The 27545-nt window shown below is 46.5% G+C and overlaps 1 protein-coding gene across 1 annotated transcript in view; it reads left to right on the top strand.

The window, feature by feature from the left end:
- LOC137525342 (uncharacterized) overlaps nucleotides 1–27545 on the top strand; it is a 244791-nt gene that overhangs the window by 25144 nt on the left and 192102 nt on the right. Inside the window, exons 4-5 of the mRNA XM_068246396.1 lie at nucleotides 20053–20098; nucleotides 24029–24595. Coding sequence (XP_068102497.1) covers nucleotides 20053–20098; nucleotides 24029–24595 — 613 coding nt within the window. The remainder of the gene's footprint in view (nucleotides 1–20052; nucleotides 20099–24028; nucleotides 24596–27545) is intronic.

The raw sequence follows: 27545 nt of genomic DNA, 5'->3' as shown, positions 1-27545 counted from the left end.
TTTGGCCGGGGATCGCTATACATCCGCAATATGGCTGGATAAGGATCCCTGGAAACTTTACCTATTTTTTGGACCATTTAAAAATTTTGTTCAGAATTTGGGAAATAATAAAAAAAAATGACTTGGGGTCCCCCCTCTCGAGCCTCTTTAACCCCTTTTGAAATACAACAATCTGTATTTAATCGTGGTTTCGAATTGTTGAAGTGGAACACCACTACGAATCTATATAGAGTCATCTCCTCCCAATTCATGCAAATTTAGCCTCTTTAGCCCCTTGTCCCCCATGCAGGCTGGGATAGCCAGAATGCAGAGCCCCAGCCACAAGGGGCTTTGTACCCTGAGCTATGCCAGCCCTCATAGTACGTGGTATAGGGGGGGGGGGGCTCTGGAGGAGAGGGGTAGCTAAGCCTCCCCCGGAGCCCTTGTCCAATCCATGGGGCTCCAGGAGAAGTTGGGGGCTATCATGGTGGCATCTGGAAGGGGACCCCCCTTTTTTGACAGCTGCTACTGCTACAATAAGCAAAACATGCTTTAAAAAAGCGCACTGAAACGTGCACCAATGCATGCACTTTTATCCTGCGCTTTTACACATCTCTGAACGCACCCAATGGGAACGAGGCCTAAAGTATTTTAATGTTCTAAATTAATAATAAATATTTACCTTTAAAAAATGTTTCTATGCCAACATCCTCTCGTTACCTTGATTGAAGCTCTCTCCCAGCTGCCGCCACACACGCCGCTCCGCCGCACTTCCCTCAGCTATACTTAGTATAGCTGAGAGCCCGTCCCTCCCGACGCTGCATCGCTGGCTTCCCCCGTCCTCCCGGCCCCCCACACCCCCCACACCTAAGACACCAACCCATTCTGGCACCTAGAGCACTTTTTGAAAAATGTTTCTCTTGTCCCCACTGTTCTCCTTTCCTTGCTGTGAAAATTTGGTGTTTCTAGGACGTAGTGGGCAAATAGTAAAATTGGTAAAATTGAGGCCAAATAGTAAAATTACACCTACATACATCCCAATAAATAAAGATACATAAAATACCCCATGAATTAACACCTTACCTCCCTTCCCATAGTTACCTAAATAAAACCCTTTTATAAAAATTAAAAAAAAGACCTTTACAAAAAAATAGTTATCTTACGGACTCAACTGTTTTAATATGTATGTCATAAGGGTATATTACTGTTATTTTTGCAAATAAGGGCTTGCAATTAGTGACAGACGCAAAACTAGAAGAATACACCTTTTTTTCCAAATACAATTTTGTTGTAGTATATTCTGATAGGGACATAATTTAAATGGTGTAATAAGTGGGACAAATGTGCAAATAAAATACATGGGGTTTAATTACAGCAGCATATATTATTTTAAAACTTTAATGGTTGAAAACTGAGAAACAACAATGATTTTTTTCTCCATTCTTTTCTTATTATTCTCGTTAAAATGCATTTAGAATAAAATAATTTTTTAGCAAAATGTACCACCCAAAAATAGCCTAATTGGTGGCAAAAAAAACAAGATATACATCATTTTGTTGCGAAAAGTAGTGATAAAGTTATTGGTGAATATAAGGGAGGACGCTGAACTGTGAAAATTGCTTTGGTCCATAAAGGAAAAACCCATTAGTGGTGAACTAGTTAAATCTTTTGTGCGTCAAGCATCTGAATTTGACCTGCACCACACCGTCTTCTGCATATCCGCAGCTCAGACATGCAATGTAGACCCAGTGTGAGAACTTCCCTACAAATATGACTCCTATTCGGGGTCCACCATCTAAGCAGCTTATTTCAGCTCTGTGTAATATGATAATGCCACCCTCAGCCAGCCCCTGTGCTGCCTCCTGCCGGACGGCCTGGGAGAGCGATGTAGGTGATACCCTCAGACTGGAACGAGTGACTAAGGCTGCTCCCCACACACCTGATCGACTGCTGTACTTATACGCTACTCTGGTACCCCTATCCAAATGTAACAATAACAATACCTTTTTTTATAGCTCCTTTTCTCCCATAGGACTCAAAGCGCTTAGGCTCTCTCAGATTCTGTAATTGGTAGTGGGATGAAGTGTTAACACTGAGCATAAAATTATATTTCTGCAATTTCCAAACTGAACAGGTGGGTTTTCACTCTGAATTTAAACACATTCACTGCTCTACCTGGATAAATTCCCCACACACTAAGTTATAATATATCCCCTATACTGAGTATCCATCACTGTTATTAATCTCCAGCTGACGTCCGAGCTCCTTCATATTACTGCTGGTTATTTTGTATCCTCTTAGGCAGCTGTTAATGTTTATGGCTGTTTTATAGTTTTTATACATTATCTTAAAGTAGGCCAAGTGCTTGATGTTTATATGTATCCTGATGTGCCTATTCCAGGCCTCTAATGTACCATCTGACACTTTGTTGTGCTCTCTCACTAATGTGTATTTGCCTTACTTCTCCAATAAACTTGGCTACTTTAAAAATAAATGTTTTATGGTTGTAATTAAACATATTTCCTCATGTTCCTAATGTTTGTGGCTGTTTTATAGTTTATGTATATATCTAAGGGCTGGTTCAGATGGACGCTTGCGGAGCGTTTACCGCCAGCGTTCGGAATGTCGCGGTAAATGCTCCCATTCAAGTGAATAGGAGCGTTTACACCGAGCTTTTGCGAGCATTTACACGATCGTGGCGTTCGGGTCCCGATTTTCGCTAGCGTTTCAGCTGCCCCTGGAAGCGACATGTAGCTTCCAGGGGGCGGCGACCTGCGATGGCTAATGTCCCCCTAGGGGAAGACAAAAAACACGACCGCATCAGAACGCGCCACGAAGGCTACTGAAAGCCTGACCGCGCAGCCGCCGCAACACCCCCAAACGCGACGCTACGCAGACGTTCGTCTGAACCAGCCCTAAAAGTAGGCCAAGTGCTTGACGTTTCTATGTATCCTGATGTGCCTATTCCAGGCCTCTAATGTATCATCTGACACTTTGTTGTACTCTCTCACTAATGTGTATTTGCCTTACTTCTTCAATAAACTTGGCTACTTTAAATAAATGTTTTATGGTTGTAATTAATCATATTTCCTCATGGACGATGCTCTTATCCTGTTCTTACTACATCATCATGTCTGTTACTCTATGTGAGGTTGTGTTCCCCTTTAGACTGTCATTTGCATTGCCTGGCGGGGGGACATCACACTACTATTTAAAATAGACCTGAACTCAGATCTTCCTCTCTGCTCTAAAAGATGAGCAACAGCATAATGGCATTTAAAGAAAACATTTATTTATTACAGAGGATACAAATCCTGCAGTTACTCTGCAGTGTGTCTACTTCCTGCTTTCAAGGAAGTAGCCCAGGGTTAACATCCTTTGTTTACAAATTAGCTTTTCTGCAGAGGCAGTCGGCTGACACAGCTGGGAGTTCAAATACTTGTCACAGATAAGGATGAATTAGACAGGCTAAACTCTCTAAATACATACAGGGGGCTGTTCTTTCTGTTTTCTTTGTGTCCTGTGCAAGAGTTCAGGTCCATTTTAAAGAGTAACTGTCAGGCTGCAGAAGCTAATTTAAACCTCTATTCTCCTGTGTTAAACAGTTTAGAAGGAAGCCCAAAAGCCATTAGTGAAGATAAAAATCTCAGTTACCTTTGATGTGTGCTTATCAGCAAGTCTGTTATAGACCCATAAGGACGCAAGCCGCATACTAAACTGCAAAGCATTCTGGGGCCCTCCCCTCGGCTGCTAATGAGACTTTACAGAAGTTTGTAATCAGTCCAGCACTGTGCTAGGGTAGGACTGTAGCACTGATAAATCTCGGGGCAGAGTACTCTGCAGGAGTCAGCTATTGTTCCTAGCCACATGGCTCATTAATATTCACTGCACACTGTGTTGTTCAAGTAGGAGCTTATCTGTGATCAGGAAGCAGGCAGGACATGACGACACATTTGACAGAAAAACATGGAGCCTGCCATGAGCTGTCAGGAGCATCAATCTCTGCATATACTATATACAAATTCTGTGAAATCCAAACGTGGACAGTGAAATGCATATGTAATGTAAGTACAGCCAATCTTTAGCTACTGATATATGTGTTTATTTTCTCTGAGACCCCTTACCTAACAGCTCCTCTTTAAGCACACATCTGTTGATTGTAATTAAGGCTGTGACTAAGAGCACATTTCTGTCCGGCCCATGTTATCTATTCCATGATGTTCTGCTTTTTTTTTAATAAAGACGATTTAGAGGACAAATGAAGTGAGAAGACTATGGAGGCTGCCATGTTTATTTCCTTTTAAACAATACCAGTTGCCTGGCTCTCCTGCTGGTCTGTATGGCTGCAGAAGTGTCTGAATAACACCAGAAACAAGCATGCAGCTGATCTGTCAGATCTGACAATAATGTCAGAAACACCTGGGGCTTGATTCACAAAGTGGTGCCAACCTACTTAGCATGTCTAAAGTCTTTAGACGTGCTAACCAGGGTGCTAAGTAGGTTATCACCGAATCTCTGAATCAGATCGCGCGCTAAGTACCGCGCACAAAGTTTTGCGCGCGCAAACTTCTATGTGCAACCTCATAGGCTTTAATGGGCACTTCGCGTGGAGCGTAAAGTTTTACGCGCATAAAGTTTTGCGCACGAAAAGCTCGTTTAGACGTGCTAAGGGGGTTTTCACAGGCGTGCTAACAGTTAGCACCGCTTTGTGAATCAAGCCCCTGATCTGCTGCATGCTTGTTCAGGGTCTATGGCTGAAAGTATTAGAGGCAGAGGGTCAGCAGGGCTGCCAGGCAACTGGTATTGCTTAAAAGGAAATAAACATGGCAGCCTCCAAATACCTCTTTCTTCAGTTGTTCTTTAAGTGCATCCTTGGTGAGCAGAGCGGTCTTCTGTGAAGAAATGTTGGATATGAGTGTTGGCTGCTGGGACCTGGCTCCCCTCGGAAGGTATGGTGGCTGTGCGATGTATGTACATATACATGTACTACCTTTTTATACTTACCTGAGACTTTCTCCAGCCCCATGCAGGCCTTGGGCTCCATCACTGTCCTCCCTGGCCACTCCGTTCCTCCTCCGTCTCACCCGGTACATTTCCCAGCCGCCCTCCACTGCATCATACACAACTAATGCCAGTGAGGACATGACAGGAGGTTGGTGTGGAGCTGCAAGCTCTGGGCATAGTACATAGGCATGCTGCCAGCTGGTGTAGGATAGAGATGGCCCAAATGGTTTACCGGTGAACTTGTTCGCGCGAATCCCAGCGGTTCGCGGCGAACCGCGAACACATAGCGAGTTCAAACTGCCTGCTATACCACATAATTGAGCTAAACTTTGACCCTCTACATCACAGTCAGCAGACACATAGCAGCCAATCAGGCTGTACTCCCTCCTGGACCCCCGCACCCCTTTAAAAGGCAGCAGCATCGGCCATTTTCTCACTCTCTGTGACTGCACATTGTATTATACCAGTCAGTGCATACCTTTCACTGCATCTATGTGACTGCACATTGTATTATACCAGTCAGTGCATACCTTTCACTGCATCTTTTTGACTGCACATTGTATTAGTCCAGTCGTTGCTTACCTTTCGCTGCATCTCTGTGACTGTACACTGTATTAGTCCAGTCAGTGCATACCTTTCACTTCATCTGTGTGACTGCACACTGTCACTGTATTATACCAGTCAGTGGTATAATACCATCTCCTTCAGGTGCAGCATCTTCAGCCACTTTATCCCTTGCACCTTAACAGCCACCCTCCTCCACTCCACCTCTCACCTTGAGCGGTTCCTGCTCCTCTGCCCACAGCAGCCAGGTGTCCATTAAGGAAATCTTTGAGCGGAAGAAGCCAATGTCTGCCAGTCACCCCCTTACCCGGTGTCTGACAGCTGGCATGGCGGAACTGTTAACTCGCCAGCTGTTACTATACCAGCTGGTGGACTCTGAGGCCTTCCGAAAATGTGTGGCGATTGGGACACCGCAGTGGAAGATACCAGGCCGCAATTATTTTTGTAAAAAAGTGATACCCAAACTGTACCGTGATATTGAAAGGCAAGTGGTGTCATCTCTGGCACACAGCATTGGGTCAAGGGTCCATCTGACCACGGATGCCTGGTCTGCAAAGCACGGTCAGGGCAGGTACATTACTTATACAGCACATTGGGTCCTTCCTTGGATGTGTGGTGGTGGCCGTTTCTCAGGCTTCCACTCCGGACCGTTGTCACCATACTACTGAGAAAGTACCATGGAAAATTTATCACACAGTTAAATGAATTTTAGACTTGCCCTCCATAACAGATTCTCATTGAAGGAACCGCACAGACAGCAGAAAAAGTTATTTAAAACAATAGATGTCAGAGCAGCGATAAACCCCTGGACTACTAGGTGTGCAGGCTTGACCTTTGGCCAGAGTTGTCACAATTTGCCATCCAACTTCTGGCTTGCCCTGCCTCAAGCGTCCTAGAAAGGACCTTCAGCACAGCTGGAGGCATTGTCAGTGAGAAGTCGCCTAGGTCAAATAAGTGTTCAGTACCTCACCTTTATTAAAATGAATGAGGCATGGATCCCAGAGGGCTACTGCTTGCCCGAAGACTAAGTCAGTCCTCACACACAGCATCTCTACCTGTACGCCTTTTGACTGCCTGCACCAAGACTAAGCCAGTCCCCACACAGCATCTCTGCCTGCCCCAAGACTAAGTCAGTTCCCACACAGCATCTCTGCCTGCAGGCCACTTGACTGACTTCTCCGCCACCACCGACAGGGTCCAGGACTCCAGGTGGATTCCTGAATTTTTAAGACTGCTAGTAGCAGCCACTAACAAAATGAATAACAATTTTTTCTGGTGTGTGTACATGCCTGCCTAATTTTTCTGGCTGCACTGTGGCTGCAACAACAAAACAAAAGGCTTGTACATGTGTCAATTCACCTTTGTGATCGTTAGCTTGCCGTGGTGAAGGGGCTTGCATATGACAATGAAGCACTGACCTATATGAGTGTGTTGGGGGGGCACACCCAAGATAATAAGGTTGTTACTTCATTGTGGACAGACAAATTTGATCAGGTGGAAAGCCACTGTTGTTCTGTCATTGCGCTACCTCAGCCCAACCATATGGGCTGGAAAACCGCCATCGTGCACACCAGCACGGCCATCACTACACAAACAGCTGTTTGCGGTGTGTTACACAGTGAGTTTGGTCTGTCAGTGTGAAGCAGTACACTACTTACACTACCTGCTGATCCATGTATACACACGCAAGATGTTTTCAAGTACTTTATAGCTCCAATTTAGGAAAGCAATGTGATTTCTGCCCTTTAGGGAGTATAACACTGCTGTGTGTCAAATCCGTAATTTTTCCCGGGACTTTTGGCGTGTATCCCACTCCGCCAGGCCCCCCCCTCCAGGTGTTAGACCCCTTGAAACATCTTTTCCATCACTTTTGTGGCCAGAAACAGTGTTTGTAGTTTTTACAAGTTCGCCTGCCCATTGAAGATTAATGCGGTTCGCCAAGTTCGCTGGTTCGCTTTTGTGGAAGTTCGCATTTGCGGCTCGTGAACCCAAAATCTGAGGTTTGAGCCATATCTAGTGTAGGATTGCCCAGGTACGGTATCACGCTGATGTGAGCCGTTGGTTAGTTTCTACAGTAACTAGGAAGCCCTGTTTTATAACAGAAGAGTACAGACAGTCCCTGTATTTATGCAGAGGCAGCTGACAGCCTAATTGGGATTGCTTGTTATATAAGATGCCCCCCTCCAGCACCTCCTGTCAGATATGTAGTTGTGGATTGATAGTTTCCTCCTACCGTATATACTCGGGTATAAGTCGACCTTGTGTATAAGTCGACCCCAATTTTTGACCCTCTTAAGCTGGAATTTATCCCAAACCTGATGTGTTTGTGGGGCAGGGGCATCTTATGGACCTTTCCCCCTCAAGCTGTCTCTATCTAAGCTACACAGCCCTCCACCTACACTAACTCCTGCTGCCCCCACCTACTCTAACGTACACTGTACTCCCATGCCTCCATTACTCACACTGTCTGCTCTTTTATGGTCAGAATATGACATACATCATTAAAAGAAATGAATTACTTAACATAAGCGAGTAAGCTTCAGGATGTATTTATGTGGCTAGATGACATTAAAGTTTTTCAGTGTTAGAAGGTGCTTTTATTTAAGTGAAACTGGGCATGGGTTAATGCCAAATGTCTTTTAAATGTGTGAAAAGTGTGCTGTGTGCTTTCTAAAGAAAGAGAGGGAGAATTAATCAGGGTGGCAGGGGGAATCCAGAATCAACACACATATAAAAAGGCAGAAAGACTGACAAGAAAGGGGACGTTTAGCAAAACTTTCTCTGCAGTCTTCTATCACACTCTGTACATGGAAGAACAGCTGATAACAGGCTGGAATTCAGAGAATGCAGAACGGGACTTACACAGGCTTCTCTGCAAAGTACGTATGGCTGGGCTTCTCACTGCAGACTGTGCACGGAGAGATGGAAACTAAAGTCTGCATACAGAGAGGGGGAGGAGGAGTGTCACATGAGAGACTTCACGGGCTTTTCACTGACTGCACGAGCTGGCAGATATATTGATGGAGGAGAAGCCTTTGAAGATCGGGAAGAAGCCAGAGATCCCGTGCTCGAGTGTGCACTGGTGTCAGCTACTGCGGGTCCAATTAGCAGTCGTTGAAGCATCACATGCTGAGCGGGGGTCAGTTCATTCTCCTGCTTGCAGGGGGAAGCTGCATTGTGGCATCTAGGAATTTTAGCAGAGCAGGGGGACACAATCTGGCTGGCTGGCAGCATTAGGGGGGCATAATGCAGCAGATGCAGAGCAGAGGAGTCGCTTGATACTCGGCTACAAGTCAGAAATTTAGGTCTGACGCGAGTATAAGTCGACCCCCCTACTTTACAAAAGTAGATCAGTCCTAAATTTCTCGACTTATAGCCGAGTATATACGGTATATTATCCAACTACTCCCAGTCTGCTGCACACATGCTTCTATGTCAGTACATGGCTCCCTGTGAGCACCTGTCAGAGCAGCCTGTGGGCAGCCAGGAGACCTCCACTGGGTGGAGCAGGGGGTGAAAGGGACATAAAGACACAGGCGTGCAGGGCTTGTGGTGTGGGAGTGTATCAGCTATAGTGAGTGCAGGGCTTGTGCAATGGAAGGTTATTATTAGCTATAGTGAGTGCAGGGCTTGTGCAATGGAAGGTTATTATTAGCTATAGTGAGTGCAGGGCTTGTGCAATGGAAGGTTATTATTAGCTATAGTGAGTGCAGGGCTTGTGGAATGGAAGGTTAGTATTAGCTATAGTGAGTGCAGAGGTCATAGTATGGGAAAACCACAAGGTCTTTTGTAACTTTTTTTTATGCTGCCACTGCTCTCCTACACATACATAGCAGATTAAGTCAATCTAACATGCATAGGGGCTTTGCTATTAATGTTTAAAGTCAGCCCATTTGAGAAACGGTCCAAGGACCGGTCACACAACTGACCCAAATAGACAGGAAAACACTGATTCCCGACGATAAAAAGCTCCCGGGTGCATCGTACCGCAATGCATCGAAACGCAGCGTCCGGTGTGAAACGTAAAATGAAAGTCTATGGACTATAATTTTACCTTGGTTAATGCAAAGTTTCAACTTGAAACGCCGAAAAAGGGCTCTAGTGTGAAAGAGCCTTTATAATGCCGGCCACGGCTTTGAAGTTCCGCGATGACGATACTTCACTAGAGCGGCTGCTACTATGTTAATTTTATCTGCATTTTGCGTTTTTGTATGCGTCTGGGGTTAGGTTTGCAATTCTCATGCATCCACCCCCACATCCAAAACTTCACAAATTCCTGCAACTTCCACCTCCGCAACATCTGCAAGATCTGTTCTTTCCTGACCTCTGTCACTGCCAAACTCCTCATCCACGCCCTCATAATTTCCCACCTCGACTACTGCAATGCTCCTCTGTCTGGTCTGCCTATGACCCGAATTGCCCCGCTGTAGTCCGGTATGTATGCGGTAGCCAAAATTATCCGCTCCTCCCATCGCTCCACCACGGCGGCTCCCCTCTGTGAATCCCTCCACTGGCTTCCTATCCAGTCCAGAATCAGATTCAAGATACTGTGTCTGACCTACAAATCTGTCCATAAAACCTGCCTAACCTATATTTCTGATCTTACTCAGAGGTACACACCTAGCGTTCACTCTGCTCCTCCAATGAACTTTGTCGGACTACCCCTTGCATCACCCAATCCCATGCCTCCTCCAGAACTTTTCAAGAGCTGCTCCAAAACTATGGAACTCCCTACCTCCCTCCAATCGAGGCGCACCATCCTTCAATATCTTTAACAATGTCCTCAAAATGCATCTTTTCACCCTGGCCAATCCCCCCTCACTGGTGCTGTAAACCTGCTGCTGAACACTGAACTCTAGTTCCCTACCTTTTGTGTCCCTACCTCTCCCTCTAGATTGTAAGCCTTCGGCACGGTCCTTCTCCTTGTGTCTCCTACCTGATCATGCACCTCCATCAACCTACACCCATCCTATGGATCTGAGGGAACTCAACTTGCCTAATCTTCATGCACCCATCCAGTGACTATGCACAGCACTACCTTGTACACATACTGTGCTGTGTGATCTGGTTTGCATGTATCCTGTATTGTCTTGCTTCTAGTTGCTGTATGTCACCCCTAAATATTATCTGTAACCTCAACTAATGTTCAGCGCTGGGTAGTATGTTGGGACTTTATAAATAGAATAAAATAAATCATATCTCTCTCTTTCTCTCTCTCTCTCTCTCTCTCTCTCTCTTTCTCTCTCTCTCTATCTATCTATCTATCTATCTATCTATCTATCTATCTATCTATCTATCTATCTATCTATCTATCTATATCAGATGTATGTATGTGTGTTTGTATGTGCCGCAATCACGCAAAAACGCTTTGACCGATTTGAGGAAGCTTGGTATGCAGATCCCTTACTGCCTGTGATGATATGTTCTGGGGGTCTCGCGTCCCCCTGCACACGTGGGCGGAGCTACAAACCAAATCAGATTTCACCCATTCATGTCAATGGAAAAGGCTGCCATTCTCACAGTAATCAAGCCATAGTCCCCACACTTGGCACAGTTGGTCACTTGGTAACCGAGGTTACAAATCTGGGAAAAGTGGGCGGAGCATAAAACAGCCAATCAAATTTCAGCCATTCATTTTAAATGGGAAAATGTAAACTGCAGCCATTCTTACACTGTTAATCGCAGGATTTTCAAATTTGGCACACTTGGTCATAAGGTGAATGAGATTAAGATTCAGGAAAGTGGGTGGAGCCTACAACAGCCAATCAAAATTCACCTATTGATTTTCAAGGGGAATATTTAAACTGCTGTCATTCTTACATTGTTAATGGCAGAAGCTTCAAAGTTGCTACAGTCGGTTATTGGATGACTGGGGTCCAAATTCACTAAAGGGTCAGGGTCACAAACAGCCAATCAGATTTCCTTGGTGGATAAAGAGCTTCATTCTCTCATTTTTGATGCTAGGAACCTGAAAGCTCACAAACTTGGTCATTGAGTGACTGTGTGTGTCAAGGTCCAAAAGTGAGCAGAAACAAAACCAAATTTCACTGGGAAAATGTAAACTGCAGCCATTCTTACAACGTTAATCACAGGGATGTGAAACTTTGCACAGTTTGTCTCTGGGTGACAGAGATTAATATTCAGGAAAATGGGTAGCGCCTTCAACAGCCAATCAAAATTTACCTGGTTATTTTATTTTACATTGCTGCCATTCTTACACTGTTAATAGCAGATGCCTCATACCTGGTACAGTCGGTCACTAGTTGACTGGGGTTCAAATTCAGAAAGGGGGCGGAGTCACAAACAGCCAATCAGATTTGTTTAATTTCAATGGGAATAGACAAACTATTGATACCAAGGACCCCAAAGCTCATAAACTTGATAATTGAGTGACTGTATGTCAAAGTTAGAAAAAGTGGGCAGTGCCAACAACTACATTTTTTACATGGCAGGGTTCCCAAACTTGACACAGTTGGCCACTGGGTGACTGGGATTAATATTCAGAAATGTGGGTGGAGCCTACAACAGCCAATCAAAACTCACCTATTGATTTTCAAGGGGAATATTTACATTGCTAACATTCTTACACTGTTAATGGCAGAGGCCATAAACCTGATACAGTCAGTCATTGGGGGACTGGGGTCCAAGTTCACTAAAGGCGGTGGAGCCACAAATAGATAATCAGATTTGTTAGGTTGATTTCAGCCATTATGTTATTGCCAGGTTTCTCAAACTTAACACATTTGGTTAGTGAATGACTCGGATTAATATTCAGGAAAGTAGGCGAAGCCTGCAGCAGCCAATCAAAATTCACCTATTGATTTTCTAGGGGAATATTGAAACTGCTGCAATTCTTACACTGTTAATGGCAAACGTATCAAACCTGCTACAGTCGGTCATTAAGTGACTGGAGTTCAAATTCACTAAAGGGGTGGAGCCACAAACAGCCAATTAGATTTCTTTGCTTGATAAACTGCTTCCATTCACACAATTTTGATGCCAGGAACCCGGAAGTTAACAAACTTGGTCATTGAGTCACGAAGTGTCAAGGTTACTGTCACAAGAGCCCTCAGTGGCTGACCGCACTTAGCCTTCTAAACGGTGCCAGCGCACAGATCGTGCGAACTCTGGTCGCAGTCAATGCGCAGGAACCGTTAAGAATTAGCCGCAGACAACTCAGAAGGGAGCCTGTGAGACACGGGTGATTACAACGTCACCTACTGGTTCAGAGTAAACTGCCACCACCGCGGTTACTATGGGACCGTGGGGCCCACTAACTGACTGACTAATCCTGCGAATAAAACGGTTAAACACACGATATTCTGTCTAGCCAACAACAAACAAACAGTAGCGTATCTTCAGAGACCCGGGATCATTTCTGTGTGTGCTGATAAGCAGGGTAGCGAAACAGTGAATGACTTGGGGAAGTCGTTTATTCACGCAATATAAATAATTAATATATACAGACAATTATGAAAATCAACAATTATGAAAACAGTAATAGCCAGTATGAAAAATAAAAGAAGGGAGAAAAATACTTAGTTCCTGGAAAGATGTCCTTATTGTGGGAAGAATCATAAAGTCCTTGGTTTCAAAGTCCAGAGTTCAGAGTTCAGACCAGGTGGATGCCAGCATATCCTCAAGCTGGCATCTGATGAGTGCAAGATGTTTCAGTGTGGAGGACCCTGAGTTTGGGTCCTCAGCCATTCTTATGCCCCTGCTTCAGTAGGAGGGAGTGAGGGCGGGCCCACACACCCCCTTAGAACATGAGATGAGTCCTGCCCTTGTCCTGGAGACCAGAAATCATGCCTTAACCATATATGGGCTCTATCTCACAGAACCGTACAGGTCAGGGCAGATTTACTAATATTTTCAGGTCTGCCTCGATGTACCCAGCAGTCTGATACCAAACATGAGGGGTGGGACCCCTGTGGTACCATTAGGGCACTGTTGAACTGCCTAACGGGCAGTCTTTACCTCAGAAGGTTCTGAAATGTTCTCAGAACCAACGCCAGGCAGGGCCCTACCTGCTCTGTTAGTTTGGAGGGTCTGCCAGCCTGGCAACACAGAAAATATGATACATATAGCAGTTTATGGAATATGAGAGACCCCTGGGATTTATACCAGGTCATTCCCAGGCAAAGGTTCTTTGAAGTTGGCAGCAGCAAGCCACATGTCGGCTCCCTGCTGGGAAAAGGAGTCGGAGTGTCTGAGTTTCCTCACTCTAAATTGGTTCTGTCATGGTGTTTGTCACCTTATACCTGATGGATGGGCCATCAGCACAGCTTGAAGCCAGGGACTCTCTGGGCCCAGGCTCATTAGCATATCAAAAGGGCCAACCAGCATTTAGGCTGGGGCTCTCTCTCTGCAGCTGCCCCTACACACTCAACCCGGATTGTATCGATTTGAAGCGCAATCGATGCAGGAATCGAGTGCGATCGTTCTTTTCTTCACGGGCGGTTCCAGGACGCGCCTGCGTCCCCGCAATCGTCCGTGACAGCCCTCCCCCTTGTCCGTGGCTTAGCCACTCATCCGCAAGATGTGTGGCGGCGCCGCTAACCTGGCTGACGGGCCTCGAGTTGCCGGTACGGCGGGAAAACCTATTGGAGCCTGTGGCTCGGTTCCCCTGGACCGGTCGCGGTCTGCTACCCTCAGGGTTGACCCAACATGGACCGTTCTGGACAGGGCGTTTGCGCCACTGCAGTCGGACGTGGTGTCTGCCGGGACTGCGGACAACGGGCAGTGGGTTGGTTAGGTCAACAGCCAGCCCACGCAGGGTTCCCCTGCTGAGTGGCTGTGGACCTAAGGGAACCCCGCGGGAATCCCTGGACCTTCCCAGCTCCTGACAGACGGCACATGCCCTGCAGTAGTTGGCTACATCCCTGTTCATCCGGGGCCAATAAAACTGTTTCCGAATACTGGCGAGTGTCTTGCGGACACCCGAGTGCCCGGTCAGAGGATTACCATGTGCGGATTTCAGCACATGTCCCCTAAACGCACTCGGGACCACAAGCCACTTGGTATCCGCGTGGGATCTACCTGTAGGGGGCTGTACAGACTCACTGTACAGTCTCCCACCTTCCCAGTACACCTTGAAAGCGGCCCCGTCTGCGAGGGGCTCAGCGGCTTGCTGCTTGAGCACCTCCAGGCTTGGGTCACTTTGTAGTGCGGCTGAGAATATGGCGCTGTCAGTTTCAGCCAACTGGCTCATGTCACACGAGGCCAGCGGCTGAAAGGTCTCATCCCTGTGGTCAGAGGAGGGGGAGGAGGCCGGAACCCCCTCCACCTGTCCTGAGCTCGGGTTCTGAGCAGTGCAGCTGCGCGGTACTGCTAGCACCGGTACACTGTCAGAATGGCACAGACGGACATTACTCAAATCATCATTGCATGCAGTAATGACATTGACAGGTATAGACATTTTTTTCATTACAGACAGGTTGTACAGTAAACTCAGGTACAGTTACAGCATCATCACAACAGACAGTCTGTACATCAAACTCAGGTGCCTTTGAAGCAGGCACTATTGAACCTGGTACCCTTGAACTGGGCACATTCAACCCACCTCCCCCTGGTGCTCCCCCAAGTGTATAAAGTACCTGGTGGTGGGTGGAGAGTCCGTCTCCTTCCGTGAGCGACAAGGCGGTCGTGGCAGGTTCATAGTAGGACACAAGCTTGCCCAAATCAGTCCCCAGCAACACAGGGACTGGGAGATCCTTCATAACCCCAACAACCCTTTCGTGGACCCCTCCCACTCCCCAATCCAGCTTCACTCTTGCGTGGGCTATGTGGAAAAGGGTGCCCTCTACTCCAGTAAGGGCAAGGGATCGGCTGGAGCTGATGCTCTCCTTTGGCACAAGATGTGAGTGAACTAACGTGATGTCAGCTCCGGTGTCTCGAAATCCAGTGACAACTTTGCCGTTCACTCTAACAAGTTGCTGCTGGTCGGTTCGGTCGCGGATTTCCTTTCCGCGTGCAAACAGGACAAAATCTGACGATCCAGGCTGTGGTTCGCTGGTGGGTTGCCTCTGCTGTGGGTGAGGTACAGGTGATGCAGATGATCCAGGTGCTGGTGGTGTCTGTCTCCGCTCCGGACAGTCGAATTTCATGTGTCCGGGCTGGCGGCAGTAGTGACAGGTGACCTCTCCAGGCGCTGCAGGCCTGGGTGCAGCAGCTGCGCTGGGTGGCCTCTGTGGCGGACGGCTCACAGGGGCAGGAGAGTCTGCCAGAGTATTGGGCTGACCTCCTCTCCAGCTGGATGGGACAGTTCTGCGTGTATCAGCCACCCGGGTAGTTGCAAAAGTCTCAGCAAGGTCTGCAGTGACAGTTGCTGAAGCCGGCTTGCGTTCTAGCACAAATTGTCGTACATCAGCAGGGCAAATGTTCAGAAATTGTTCCAGGACTATCAAGTCCTCCAGGACATCATAAGACCCTTTGGTGAGGCCTAGAGTCCACTGCCGGAGTGTGGTGAGCAAGCTGCTGGCCACATCTCGGTACGAATCAGAAGGCTTTTTCTGCCAGGCCCTAAACTTTTTCCGATAGGCTTCTGGCGTCAGCTGGTACTTAGTAATGATAGCGTCTTTTATAGCAGCATAATCATTATCCTTTTCCGCAGGCAATTCTGCGAAAGCATCAAGCGCTTTGTAGCGCAGCAACGGTGTCAGATGTCTGGCCCACTGGTCTTGGGACAGACGATACTGACGGCATGCTTTTTCAAAAGACCGCAAAAACAAGTCAATGTCAGTGTCTTTTTCAATATTAGCAAATTTAAATTTTGCACTTACGGGTGCTGCAGCTCCTTCAGCAGGGAGGCTGGGCGGTGAACTCCGGCTGGCCTGTTGCACCTTTGCCATGTTGAGCTCATGCTGTCGTCTCTCCCGCGCCTCTGCGGCATCCCTCTCCGCGTGGCGTTCAGCAGCAGCAGCTTTGCGTTCTGCAGATTGGCGCTCCCGTTCCTCTCGTGCTTCCATGTACTGCATGTACTTGTCCAGGTCAGTCTCCATCAGCTTTTGTAATGCCTGCTGCATTACCGGGTCAGCACCCATGGACAGTCCAGTACTGGCCAGTTCCGGGCGAGTAATGTCAGAAACTCTGGGATTGGGGTCCATACTGACAGTCTCTGGCGTAACTGTTGCAACAGGGCCCGCAGGATGCTCAACCTCTGTACGCCTAAGATCTTCAGCCTCTGGTTCCCCTTGATTGTCAGATGGGCTGGTATCCACCTCAGCGGACACTCCCGGCTCCCGCAGTTGCTGGGCATCCCATCTGGACAAGTCTGCTATCAGGTCCCGTTTTGTCTTGCGGAGGATGCCAATGCCCCTCTCTTCGCAAAGATTTTCCAGGTCTGCTAGGCACATGTTCTGGTAGTTCCCGGACATTTCCATGCCAAATAAAATAAAACTTTGGGGAAGGGGTACTGGCTACACAGTCTCTCTGTATATATAAAAAATATATTGCCTTCCAGCTACACCAACGAATTAGTTCGTTTCTCGATAGCGCTAGCGCTATCGCAGATACTTTCAGCACAACACAGATCCCAACCGCTGCCTAACACTGTCACAAGAGCCCTCAGTGGCTGACCGCACTTAGCCTTCTAAACGGTGCCAGCGCACAGATCGTGCGAACTCTGGTCGCAGTCAATGCGCAGGAACCGTTAAGAATTAGCCGCAGACAACTCAGAAGGGAGCCTGTGAGACACGGGTGATTACAACGTCACCTACTGGTTCAGAGTAAACTGCCACCACCGCGGTTACTATGGGACCGTGGGGCCCACTAACTGACTGACTAATCCTGCGAATAAAACGGTTAAACACACGATATTCTGTCTAGCCAACAACAAACAAACAGTAGCGTATCTTCAGAGACCCGGGATCATTTCTGTGTGTGCTGATAAGCAGGGTAGCGAAACAGTGAATGACTTGGGGAAGTCGTTTATTCACGCAATATAAATAATTAATATATACAGACAATTATGAAAATCAACAATTATGAAAACAGTAATAGCCAGTATGAAAAATAAAAGAAGGGAGAAAAATACTTAGTTCCTGGAAAGATGTCCTTATTGTGGGAAGAATCATAAAGTCCTTGGTTTCAAAGTCCAGAGTTCAGAGTTCAGACCAGGTGGATGCCAGCATATCCTCAAGCTGGCATCTGATGAGTGCAAGATGTTTCAGTGTGGAGGACCCTGAGTTTGGGTCCTCAGCCATTCTTATGCCCCTGCTTCAGTAGGAGGGAGTGAGGGCGGGCCCACACACCCCCTTAGAACATGAGATGAGTCCTGCCCTTGTCCTGGAGACCAGAAATCATGCCTTAACCATATATGGGCTCTATCTCACAGAACCGTACAGGTCAGGGCAGATTTACTAATATTTTCAGGTCTGCCTCGATGTACCCAGCAGTCTGATACCAAACATGAGGGGTGGGACCCCTGTGGTACCATTAGGGCACTGTTGAACTGCCTAACGGGCAGTCTTTACCTCAGAAGGTTCTGAAATGTTCTCAGAACCAACGCCAGGCAGGGCCCTACCTGCTCTGTTAGTTTGGAGGGTCTGCCAGCCTGGCAACACAGAAAATATGATACATATAGCAGTTTATGGAATATGAGAGACCCCTGGGATTTATACCAGGTCATTCCCAGGCAAAGGTTCTTTGAAGTTGGCAGCAGCAAGCCACATGTCGGCTCCCTGCTGGGAAAAGGAGTCAGAGTGTCTGAGTTTCCTCACTCTAAATTGGTTCTGTCATGGTGTTTGTCACCTTATACCTGATGGATGGTCCATCAGCACAGCTTGAAGCCAGGGACTCTCTGGGCCCAGGCTCATTAGCATATCAAAAGGGCCAACCAGCATTTAGGCTGGGGCTCTCTCTCTGCTGAGAAAAGACTGCAGCTGCCCCTACACACTCAACCCGGATTGTATCGATTTGAAGCGCAATCGATGCAGGAATCGAGTGCGATCGTTCTTTTCTTCACGGGCGGTTCCAGGACGCGCCTGCGTCCCCGCAATCGTCCGTGACAGTTACAAAAAACTGGGTGGAGACAAAAATGGATTTCCCTGGGAAAATGTAAACTGCAGCCCTTCTTCAGTGTTAATGGCAGGGTTCTCAAACTTTGCACAGTGGGTTACTGGGTGACTGGGATTAATATTCAGAAAAGTGAGTGTAGCCTAAAAAAATCAAACAAAATTCACCGGTTGATTGTCAAGGGGAATATTAAAATTGCTGCAATTCTTGCACTGTTAATTGCACAAGCCTCAAACCTGGTACAGTTGGTCATTGGATCACTGGGGTTCAAATTCTGAAAAGGGGGTGAAGCCACAAACAGACAATCAAATTTGTTTCATTTCACTGGGAAAATACAAATTATTGATGCCAAAGACCCCAAAGCTCACAAACTTGGTCATTGAGTGACTTTGTGTCCAGGTTACAAAAAGTGGGCAGAGCCAAAAACTAACTTCACTGGGAAAATATAAACTGGAGCCCTTTTTACACTTTTTATGGCAGGGTTCTCAAACTTTGCCCAGATGGTCATTGGGTGACTGAGATTAATATTCAGGGAAGTGGGTGGAGCCTATAATAGCCAATCAAAATTCACCTTTTCATTTTCAAGGGGAATATCTAAATTGCTGCTATTTTTACACTGTTGATAGCAGATGCCTCAAACCTGCTACAGTTGGTCATTGGGTGACTGGGGTTCAAATGCTGGAGAGGGATGTAGCCACAAACAGCCAGTCTGATTTTTTTAATTTCTATGGGAATATACAAATTATTGATGCCAAAGAACCCAAAGTTCACAAACTTGGTCATTGAGTAATTGTGTGTTAGGGTTAGAAAAAGTGGGAGGAGCCAAACACCAGCCACATACATACCCAGGTAACGCCGGGTCATCAGCTAGTATATATATATATATATACATACATAAATATATATATATATATATTTATATATATATATATATATATATATATATATATATATATATATATATATATATATATGTATTGCAAAACACATGCATATTTCGCCATAGGAAAGCACTGTATTAAAACTGCACTATGTGGGAAGATCCAACATGTACGATTTTAAAATGGTACAAAAAAAAAGGAAAAGCACTGTGATTTGGAATGCAGCCCATAGTCTTTTACTGAGTTTGATTTTGTGTGTGTTTTCTGCTATGTAGAATTAGCAAAATACATTGAAATTGTCAGTGTTCAACCTGAGAAATGTCCAACTGGCAAACATGAGCTAGTAATGATAATAGAAGGTGATGAAGATAAGGCAGATGTGCTGTGATTATTATTAATAATAATAATAATAATAATAATAATAATAATAATAATAATAATAATAATAATAATAATAACAACAGCATTCAAATGCTGAATGCAGGTGATTCCACAAAAAAGAGCTTGCAGTTAGCTTATTCACCACAAGGTGCCGCTCCCACACCTCTCCCACGTGGAACGCACAGAAAGGAGGAGATTAATCCAAAAACAGGAAGTGATGTAACAGCAGGAAGAGAAGTTGCAGCAGGAGGTGAGAGAACACGCGGCTGGAGGAGGTAATTGTGTGAATCTTGTTGTATATGGAGCAGAGCAGAGGTGAGGTTTGGGGTGGGCATGCTTTGTTACAGAGGAGGACATAGTACACCTGTCACTATCCTGATCATCCCCCTTGATGAGACTTATATATAACTGCTGTGACTAGTTTGCCAGTTTTCTATTGCTCCCCCTACATGTACCATAGATTATGGGTCGGATCTCACCTCCCTAGTAATAATTCAGTCACATCACAGAGACAAGAGAAGATATATATTGAATATAGCCATATCCCTCCAGTGCTGGCATTTACCCCTGTATAGCCTATTCTGCCTCCAGCATTGCCGTATTACCCTGCAGTGTAGCCGTATCCAGACCACAGTTTTCAGCTTCCTCCTGGGGTATTAGTAATTTTGGGTAGTCGTCAGGGCAGAGGCTCAGGGGGCACCAGTCTCGGGGAGTACATCCCTGAGGGTGTGCCTGCCCCCACCCCTCCCTGAACACTTCAGAGTTATGACTCTGCATATTTGGGAGACTACCTAATACTGGGGGTACATCTGCCTATACTGGGGAGGAGGCTGCCTGTCTGACTTGGGGAAAGGGTCTGGGGGCACATGTGGCTGTACTGAGAAGAGAGACTGCTTGGGATATATTTGGCTATCGTTACTTGGGTTACGTCTTGCTATCTAGCTTGGGAGGGGGGTATCCTAATACTGGGGGTACATCTGCCTATATTTGAGGGGATAATGCCTAATGGCTATCTAACCTGATTAGGGGTACTGCTTAATACACAGGGTACATTGTGATATCTAATCTGAGGTTGGGGGGCTGCCTAGTTCTGGGGATACATCCGGCTATCTGTAATGGGGATGGTGGGCTGCCTAATAGTGGCTATCTATACTGGGGAGGGGGACTACCTTATACTGGGGGCACGTCTGCCTTGTTACCTTGGGTAGAGCGACTACTTGATGCACCTGGCTTTTGAAACCCTTCAGCACTTTATTTGTCCCGATGAAGTGGGCAGAGACTTATGAAACTCGTTGCCTGTGCTTATTAAAAATTAATTATATTTATATATGAATGTATCGTTATTTAGGTAAGCTACCTCCCCTTTTTCTCTATTATTTGTTTTAAACTCAGTTTTATACACACCTGGGTGCCTCCTAATGCCTTTATGATGGCTTCCCAAGTCTTCCAGACATTAGTCATCCATCAGACCAGCCACCAGTCAGACCACCCCTTGAGCTCCATTGCTATGTCTTTAAAGCCGCATCTACATGCATAGATGCGGCGGCGATGTTCCTTATCAATCGAGCCGCTGATGCGGCTCGATTGATAAGATCCGACAGGATGGATCTCCCCACCGCCGATTCCCTGCTCGCTCCCCCGAGGGGACAATGGCAGGGAATCGAGCGGAAGATAAGTCGCGCCGGCGGGGAATCGAATCGAGCGGGGACGCGGCGGGTACGCGGAAGAGGCTAATCGAGCCGCCGGATCGCCGCCTCATCTACATGTGTAGATGAGGCTTAATGGCTGGAGTGAAATGTGGAGAGATGTCTGAATTCTATACCGCGGAAAAGGGTGAATTTTTTGTGATATAAAGGGTGTGAGCAGTAATCCAGGCGCATGCATCTCTATGGAGAGAGCTTGCAGGGAGTAGTATTTTTATTGTTAGGGTAGTCTGCCTTTATTCCTGAGAATGCTGCAAAGTATCTATGTGGTGGGTTAGTTTACATAATAGCCCCTTAGGGAGGGAGACATAGAGAATAATATAATCTGTGAATAGTGCAGAGCTGTGATTGGCTGATCTTGTATGCCATGGAATACTGAGCCCATAAGATCCTCGTGGAGCAGCTCCCACCTCCAGCTGGTGCCTCACACGTATGCACACTCTCTGTGTTACCTTATCTCTGGATTTCCCTCACTTCTTGTGCTGTCAGAGGTGTTTCATGTTTATCCCAGCCATTATGGAAGGCAGGCCGGTATCTCTTCCCTGTGAAGAGGGAAACTTTCCCTGATAGCATTTCCCAGCAGCTGTTCATAGCTACAGTCATAAATACAATGTTGTACAATAGAGTTGTTGTGGCTCAGTGGAGGTCTCAGGGGAGGGAGGTCCTGAAGGAGCAGGATCTATGCATTGCATCCATTTTCAGCAGATGAGACAGGTGCATCATATGACTATATCCATTGCTGTGTTCTCCCCAGGATCAATCAGCCGGACGGAGATCCCGGGTAAATTTAATTACAGCCCGGCTGGTGAGATTGCATGCCACGCTATCACCGCGTCCAAGTAAAATACATTACCCGGTTGATGACACTGTGTCACTGTCACAGTGAGCCCCGCTCGTCGCTGACAAGTGCCCAGCTGTCAGGATGCGGTGCTTCTCCTCTGTGCATGAGATCTTGCGCTTCCCGGCGAGCTCGTACTTTGATTGGCTCAGCGCATAAGAGGCGTGACCATTAGCGCTGGCCGCGGACTGCAGAGCCGTGTGTCTGTGAGCTGTGCAGAGACGTGTATGGAGACAGAGGTATGCGCACAGTTCACTGACGGCTGAAGCTGAATCAGATTCTATATGCAGGCTGTGATGTTCACTGACACTGGCTGACCATGGATATGATTTTATGTGTACGATATCGGAAGGGGGGCTGAGAGGTAAATGGGGGCATGGTGGGATATTGCAGATAGTGTGCAAGGGCCACCTATAATAATCATAGTATATTAAAGGAAATTTCCTAGGTGTTAAAAAACAAAGGTTTACTTCCTCCAGTCCCTGGCAGCCGTCATGTGACCTCGCCGGAGCTCTGGTGTCCCGGGATCCCCTACGTTGGCCTGGGTAAGTAGATCTTTGTTTTTAACTCCTCTGACATTTCCTTTAATAAATCATTATATGTGGCCCCTGCACACTATCTGCAATACCCCGTGACCAATGCAACTGGAAACTAAACTGTAAAAGTGGACAGAGATAGAGAGACGAGCGTACGCTATGTTGCGGTAGTGCAGCATAGCGTGCTCTGGTAACTTACGCACGCCACCATATTTACCAGTGCCGACCCACCCAGCTACTTTTTCATGCCAACCGGCTGGAAAAAAAATTCTGAGGAGAACACTGCATTGTATCTCCGATGAGAAGATGCCAATGTGCAGCCAGGAGCCACTGGTGTTGGGTGGCCCACAGTGGGTGAGGTTGGAGTCTGCACAAAGATGATGGTAGGACAGGCAGAGAAGATGGAGGCTGCAGCTGGAGAGAGTGGTTGGGGGGCCTCTGCTGCTTCTGTCCTAGTACTGGCACTGTCCCAGCTGGGAGATTTGTTGCTATGTCTCTTGGATGGTTTGGGGTTAGTAGGTGATGGACAGGTAGGGTCAGTATATGGAGCTGCAGTCCCATCTGCCCAGTTCATCATAAGCAGGGCTGTGGAGTCAGTACAAAACAACTTCCGACCCCTCAGTTTATAAAACCTCCAACTCCGGGTACCCAAAATGGCTCTGACTCCTCGACTCCGACTCCTGAGTCCAATACTTACCAGAGCTGTGGATTTTGTACAAAATCATCCGACTCCCGGCTCCGACTCCTCAGTTTATGAAATCACCGACTCCAACTCCGACTCTGGGTACCCAAAATTGCTCCGACTCCACAGCCCTGAGTAAGTAACGATAATTCATAGCTAATTAGCTGCAGGCCTCAGCTCTTATCTTCCTATATCTCCAGCTGTTCTCTCTTCACATCCTCATCCATCTACCGCTGCCGGCACTGCTGTAACCTCCCAGGAATGTGTGCATGGAGAGGAGGAGAGAAGCGCCAGATGATGAGCAAGGCACACTGGGAGAGAGGACTGTGGTGCTAAATGCGCAGATACCACAGCTTATGGGATATTATCAACCCCTAGCAATGTATGTTCTTTTCTGTGCTTTGATTATTTGATATCTTACAGCTATAATTTGTTATCCATTTCAGAACTGAGATCTGACCTTAAAGAGCAAATTACATATATGAGGAGTGATCAGCAGTCTATGGAGGAGGGTGAAATGATTACATTTGAAGAAGGAGAGACCTATGTGATGAGTGATCAACAATCTACGGAGGAGGGTGGCATGATGCAGACAATTAAGGAGGAACAAGGAGAGGCCTATGTGAGGAGTGATCAGCAGTCTGTGGAGGAGGGTGGCATGATAAGGACGATTAAAGAGGAAGAAGAAGATACATATGTGAGGGGTGATCAGCAGTCTATGGAGGAGGGTGGCATGATAAGGACGATTAAAGAGGAAGAAGAAGATACATATGTGAGGAGTGATCAGCAGTCTATGGAGAAGCGTGGCGTGACGGGGACAATTAAAGAGGAAGAAGAAGAGACCTATGTGAGGAGTGATCAGCAGTATATGGAGGAGGGTGGCAGGATGGAACCAATTAAAGAAGAAGAAGGAGAGGTCTATGTGAGGAGTGATGAGCAGTCTATGGAGGAGAGTGACATAATAAGAACAAGTAAAAAGGAAGAAGAGGACATTATTACTGGGATGAGCATTGGTAAGTGATAAATGTATCTCCTTTTAATGTCCAGTGCATATAAGCTGTGTGCTCTACATGTTGTCAGTATACAGGAGTCGAGTCTGAGGAAGGCTTCATAGCTGAAAGCTTACTCCTTTTCTTCTAAGTTAATCAATTACACACTGCCCACAGGACTCGACCAAAAAGTATCAAAATTAGTCTCAAAATGAGACTATCCCATATGTAAGATGAAGTCGCATCTAAACATATGGAAGATTTGCTGTATCACAGAATGAGGACAAGTGGACCGCGCTTTGTATGGTCAATGGTACTGGTGTCAATACTAAGGGGCGAGGGTCGTTGCTGATCCCCCCCACTGGATTGTACACACAGTGGAGTGTAGCTATCTCGTCCCCGGTATCGCCACTAAAGACCTGAAATACAGTCCTATTGCCTCTAGGTTAATTGTATTACCTATGCAAATCACGCATTGCGGCTGTACTGGGTGTACCTTACCCTCATCTCAGGGCATTGGTATTGTGCACACAGTTCTATGTAGGATGTGGCCGCACTAAAAAAAGTGACCCCATAGGGGTCACAATGATAGGTAATGCGCCTTCACAGAAGGAAACTGGGGTATACAATATGCAGTGGGTGCCAAGGTGCCTAAGTATATATACAGTGCTCTCAACAATTGTTTCACCCTTGTATAGGGCGTCGTCTGGAGAAAATAGTGCACAACATAATAAATACAGTAAAAGCTGTCCCCACACCAAGTGACAAAATTTCCCCCAGCAATAGCCCAAGTCAGAGCTTTTCTTCCAAGTTAGCCAATAAATGCGCAGTAAGCTAACTCTCTAACTGAATGACAAAGCTAACAATTAGTAAGCTAACTCTCTAACTGAGTCACTAAACTATCAATCACAGGTTCAGTGAGTCTCTAATGAGCACAAATCTATCACAAAAATGCAAATACACAGCACTGGTCTCTCCAGCACAACCTCTCACACAGCACTGAGTAACAGCAAGGAGATAATCCAAGATGGCATCCGCCTTATATAGGGAAGGGTGTGTCCAGAGCTCCGCTCATTCCTATTGGTTGCTAGAGATATTCTGATTAAAAATGCACTTCCGTAATGGACTCGAAGTTGTGATTACAGCTGATTACACTCGTAGTCAGAATTTGTAACCGCGGTGTATTACGGATTATGACTATGGTGCTGTAGGCCGCAATTACAACTTGTCATTACAGTTATCCATAAATTACAGGTCATTACACCCAACACTACCTGGGACAAAGGAGGGGGCAGAAGGGAGTTAGACTGGCCTCTTCTTGACCCCCTGGGGGCCGCACCGCCAACAACAGGCCTTCAGGGATTACCACGTTAGTACACGGTAATTCCTGTCTGGCAGATGGCCAAGCAGGAAGTGACACTCACTTCCTGTTGGTGAAGCAATCACGTGCGCAGATTCGTTTTGCTTAAATACGCTTCTTTGCATGCGCAGCGTGTCAAAATGTGGCGGTCAGTTTAAAAACCCGTGCGTCTCCATAGACTTACATGACTTCCGGTCCGCCGCAAGAGCTGCACGGTAACGCAGGTATGCACTTGCATCAGGGATGAGGCAAAACATCACTTCCATCGCATTGTGCCGCACCACGTCGGTATGGAAGACCCCATAGACTAACATTGCCCTAGCGGTAGGCTGCGGCAGAAATGTGGCACCGCGCTGTGCCAGTGTGAAAGGGCCCTCAGGCATCTGTAGTGAGGCGCACCCTGCTGCCGACTGCATGGTCCAACAACCAGGATACACATTCCACTACATGCTGGTGGGGCTGGGATGGCAGCCCTGGTAAAATAATGGAGGCTGGGGATCCACCATTGTGGCACCAAACAGCACATCAGCTGGCGGAAGGGTGCACTTTCCACCAGCTGATAGGGCAGGAGCTGTTGGGCCAACAATCTTACCCGGAGCCCATTGTTGCGGATCACTGTTGGGTCAGTTGGGGTGAGAGGCCTCTTCCGTGCCATCATTTCGGGGAGAGAGGCCTGGTGCTGGGCGACAAACTGGGGGGAGGAGACAGCTGATGAGGTCTGGATGCTGCTTCCAGCCTGGTGTGCAGAGTGGGTTGGCGTGCAGTGGGACTGGGCAGGCTGCACATGATGCACAGAGTGATGGCTAGAGGAAGACGAGAGGGGCCTCTTGCTGCTGCTTCTCCTCCTGACACACTCTGTCCACTGCTGACCTGTGAATTCTTTTTTATGAAGATAAAAAAATTTAGACTGAAGTACAGAAAAAAATCAAAAATTAAAATAAAAAGTGAGATAAAAAGCAGGGCTGTGGAGTCGGAGCAATTTTGGGTGCCTGGAGTCGGAGTCGGGAAAAATTACTCAGACTCCTAATGAATTTAAATTGTAAATAAAATAGAAAATATGATAAAATGTTCTATTTATCAGATAATAGTCATCATAAATAATTTATATATACAGTAATAGCTGTGCTTTGTCCACAAAAATGAAATAAACCAATCAAAATGAGTTACTTGTGCTGCTTCAATAAAGCAGTCCCCATATTTTTAAAGTCAGAAATACGATACATATCTGATTGTGACTGTACAGTATATATGATGTGTACACAGGAATCTCTTATATATACTAAATAACATCTATGCTGTAAGTATAAAGCCTGATGTGTAGCCGTGTCACTAATAGAGATGGTCAATGAGATGGAAATAATTCTGCATTGATTCTGGTTTATGCAAATGTATGCACTCTCTTTGCTCATGAAATCAAATAATTTGCTATGTTGTTAAAATTTGGTTTGGTGACTACGAATTAAAGGCTACCTGAGACAGATGAAAAGAAAAGTGTTATACATACCTAGGGCTTCCTCCAGCTCCCTTCAGGCCAATCAGTCCCTCGCTGTCCTCCTCCACCACCTGGATCTTCTGCTATGAGTCCCCGTAATTCAGCCAGTTAGCGCAGTCCGG

Source organism: Hyperolius riggenbachi, chromosome 7 (assembly GCF_040937935.1).
Source record: "Hyperolius riggenbachi isolate aHypRig1 chromosome 7, aHypRig1.pri, whole genome shotgun sequence".
Classification (NCBI taxonomy): domain Eukaryota; kingdom Metazoa; phylum Chordata; class Amphibia; order Anura; family Hyperoliidae; genus Hyperolius; species Hyperolius riggenbachi.
This window is presented reverse-complemented; position numbering and strand designations above follow the sequence as displayed.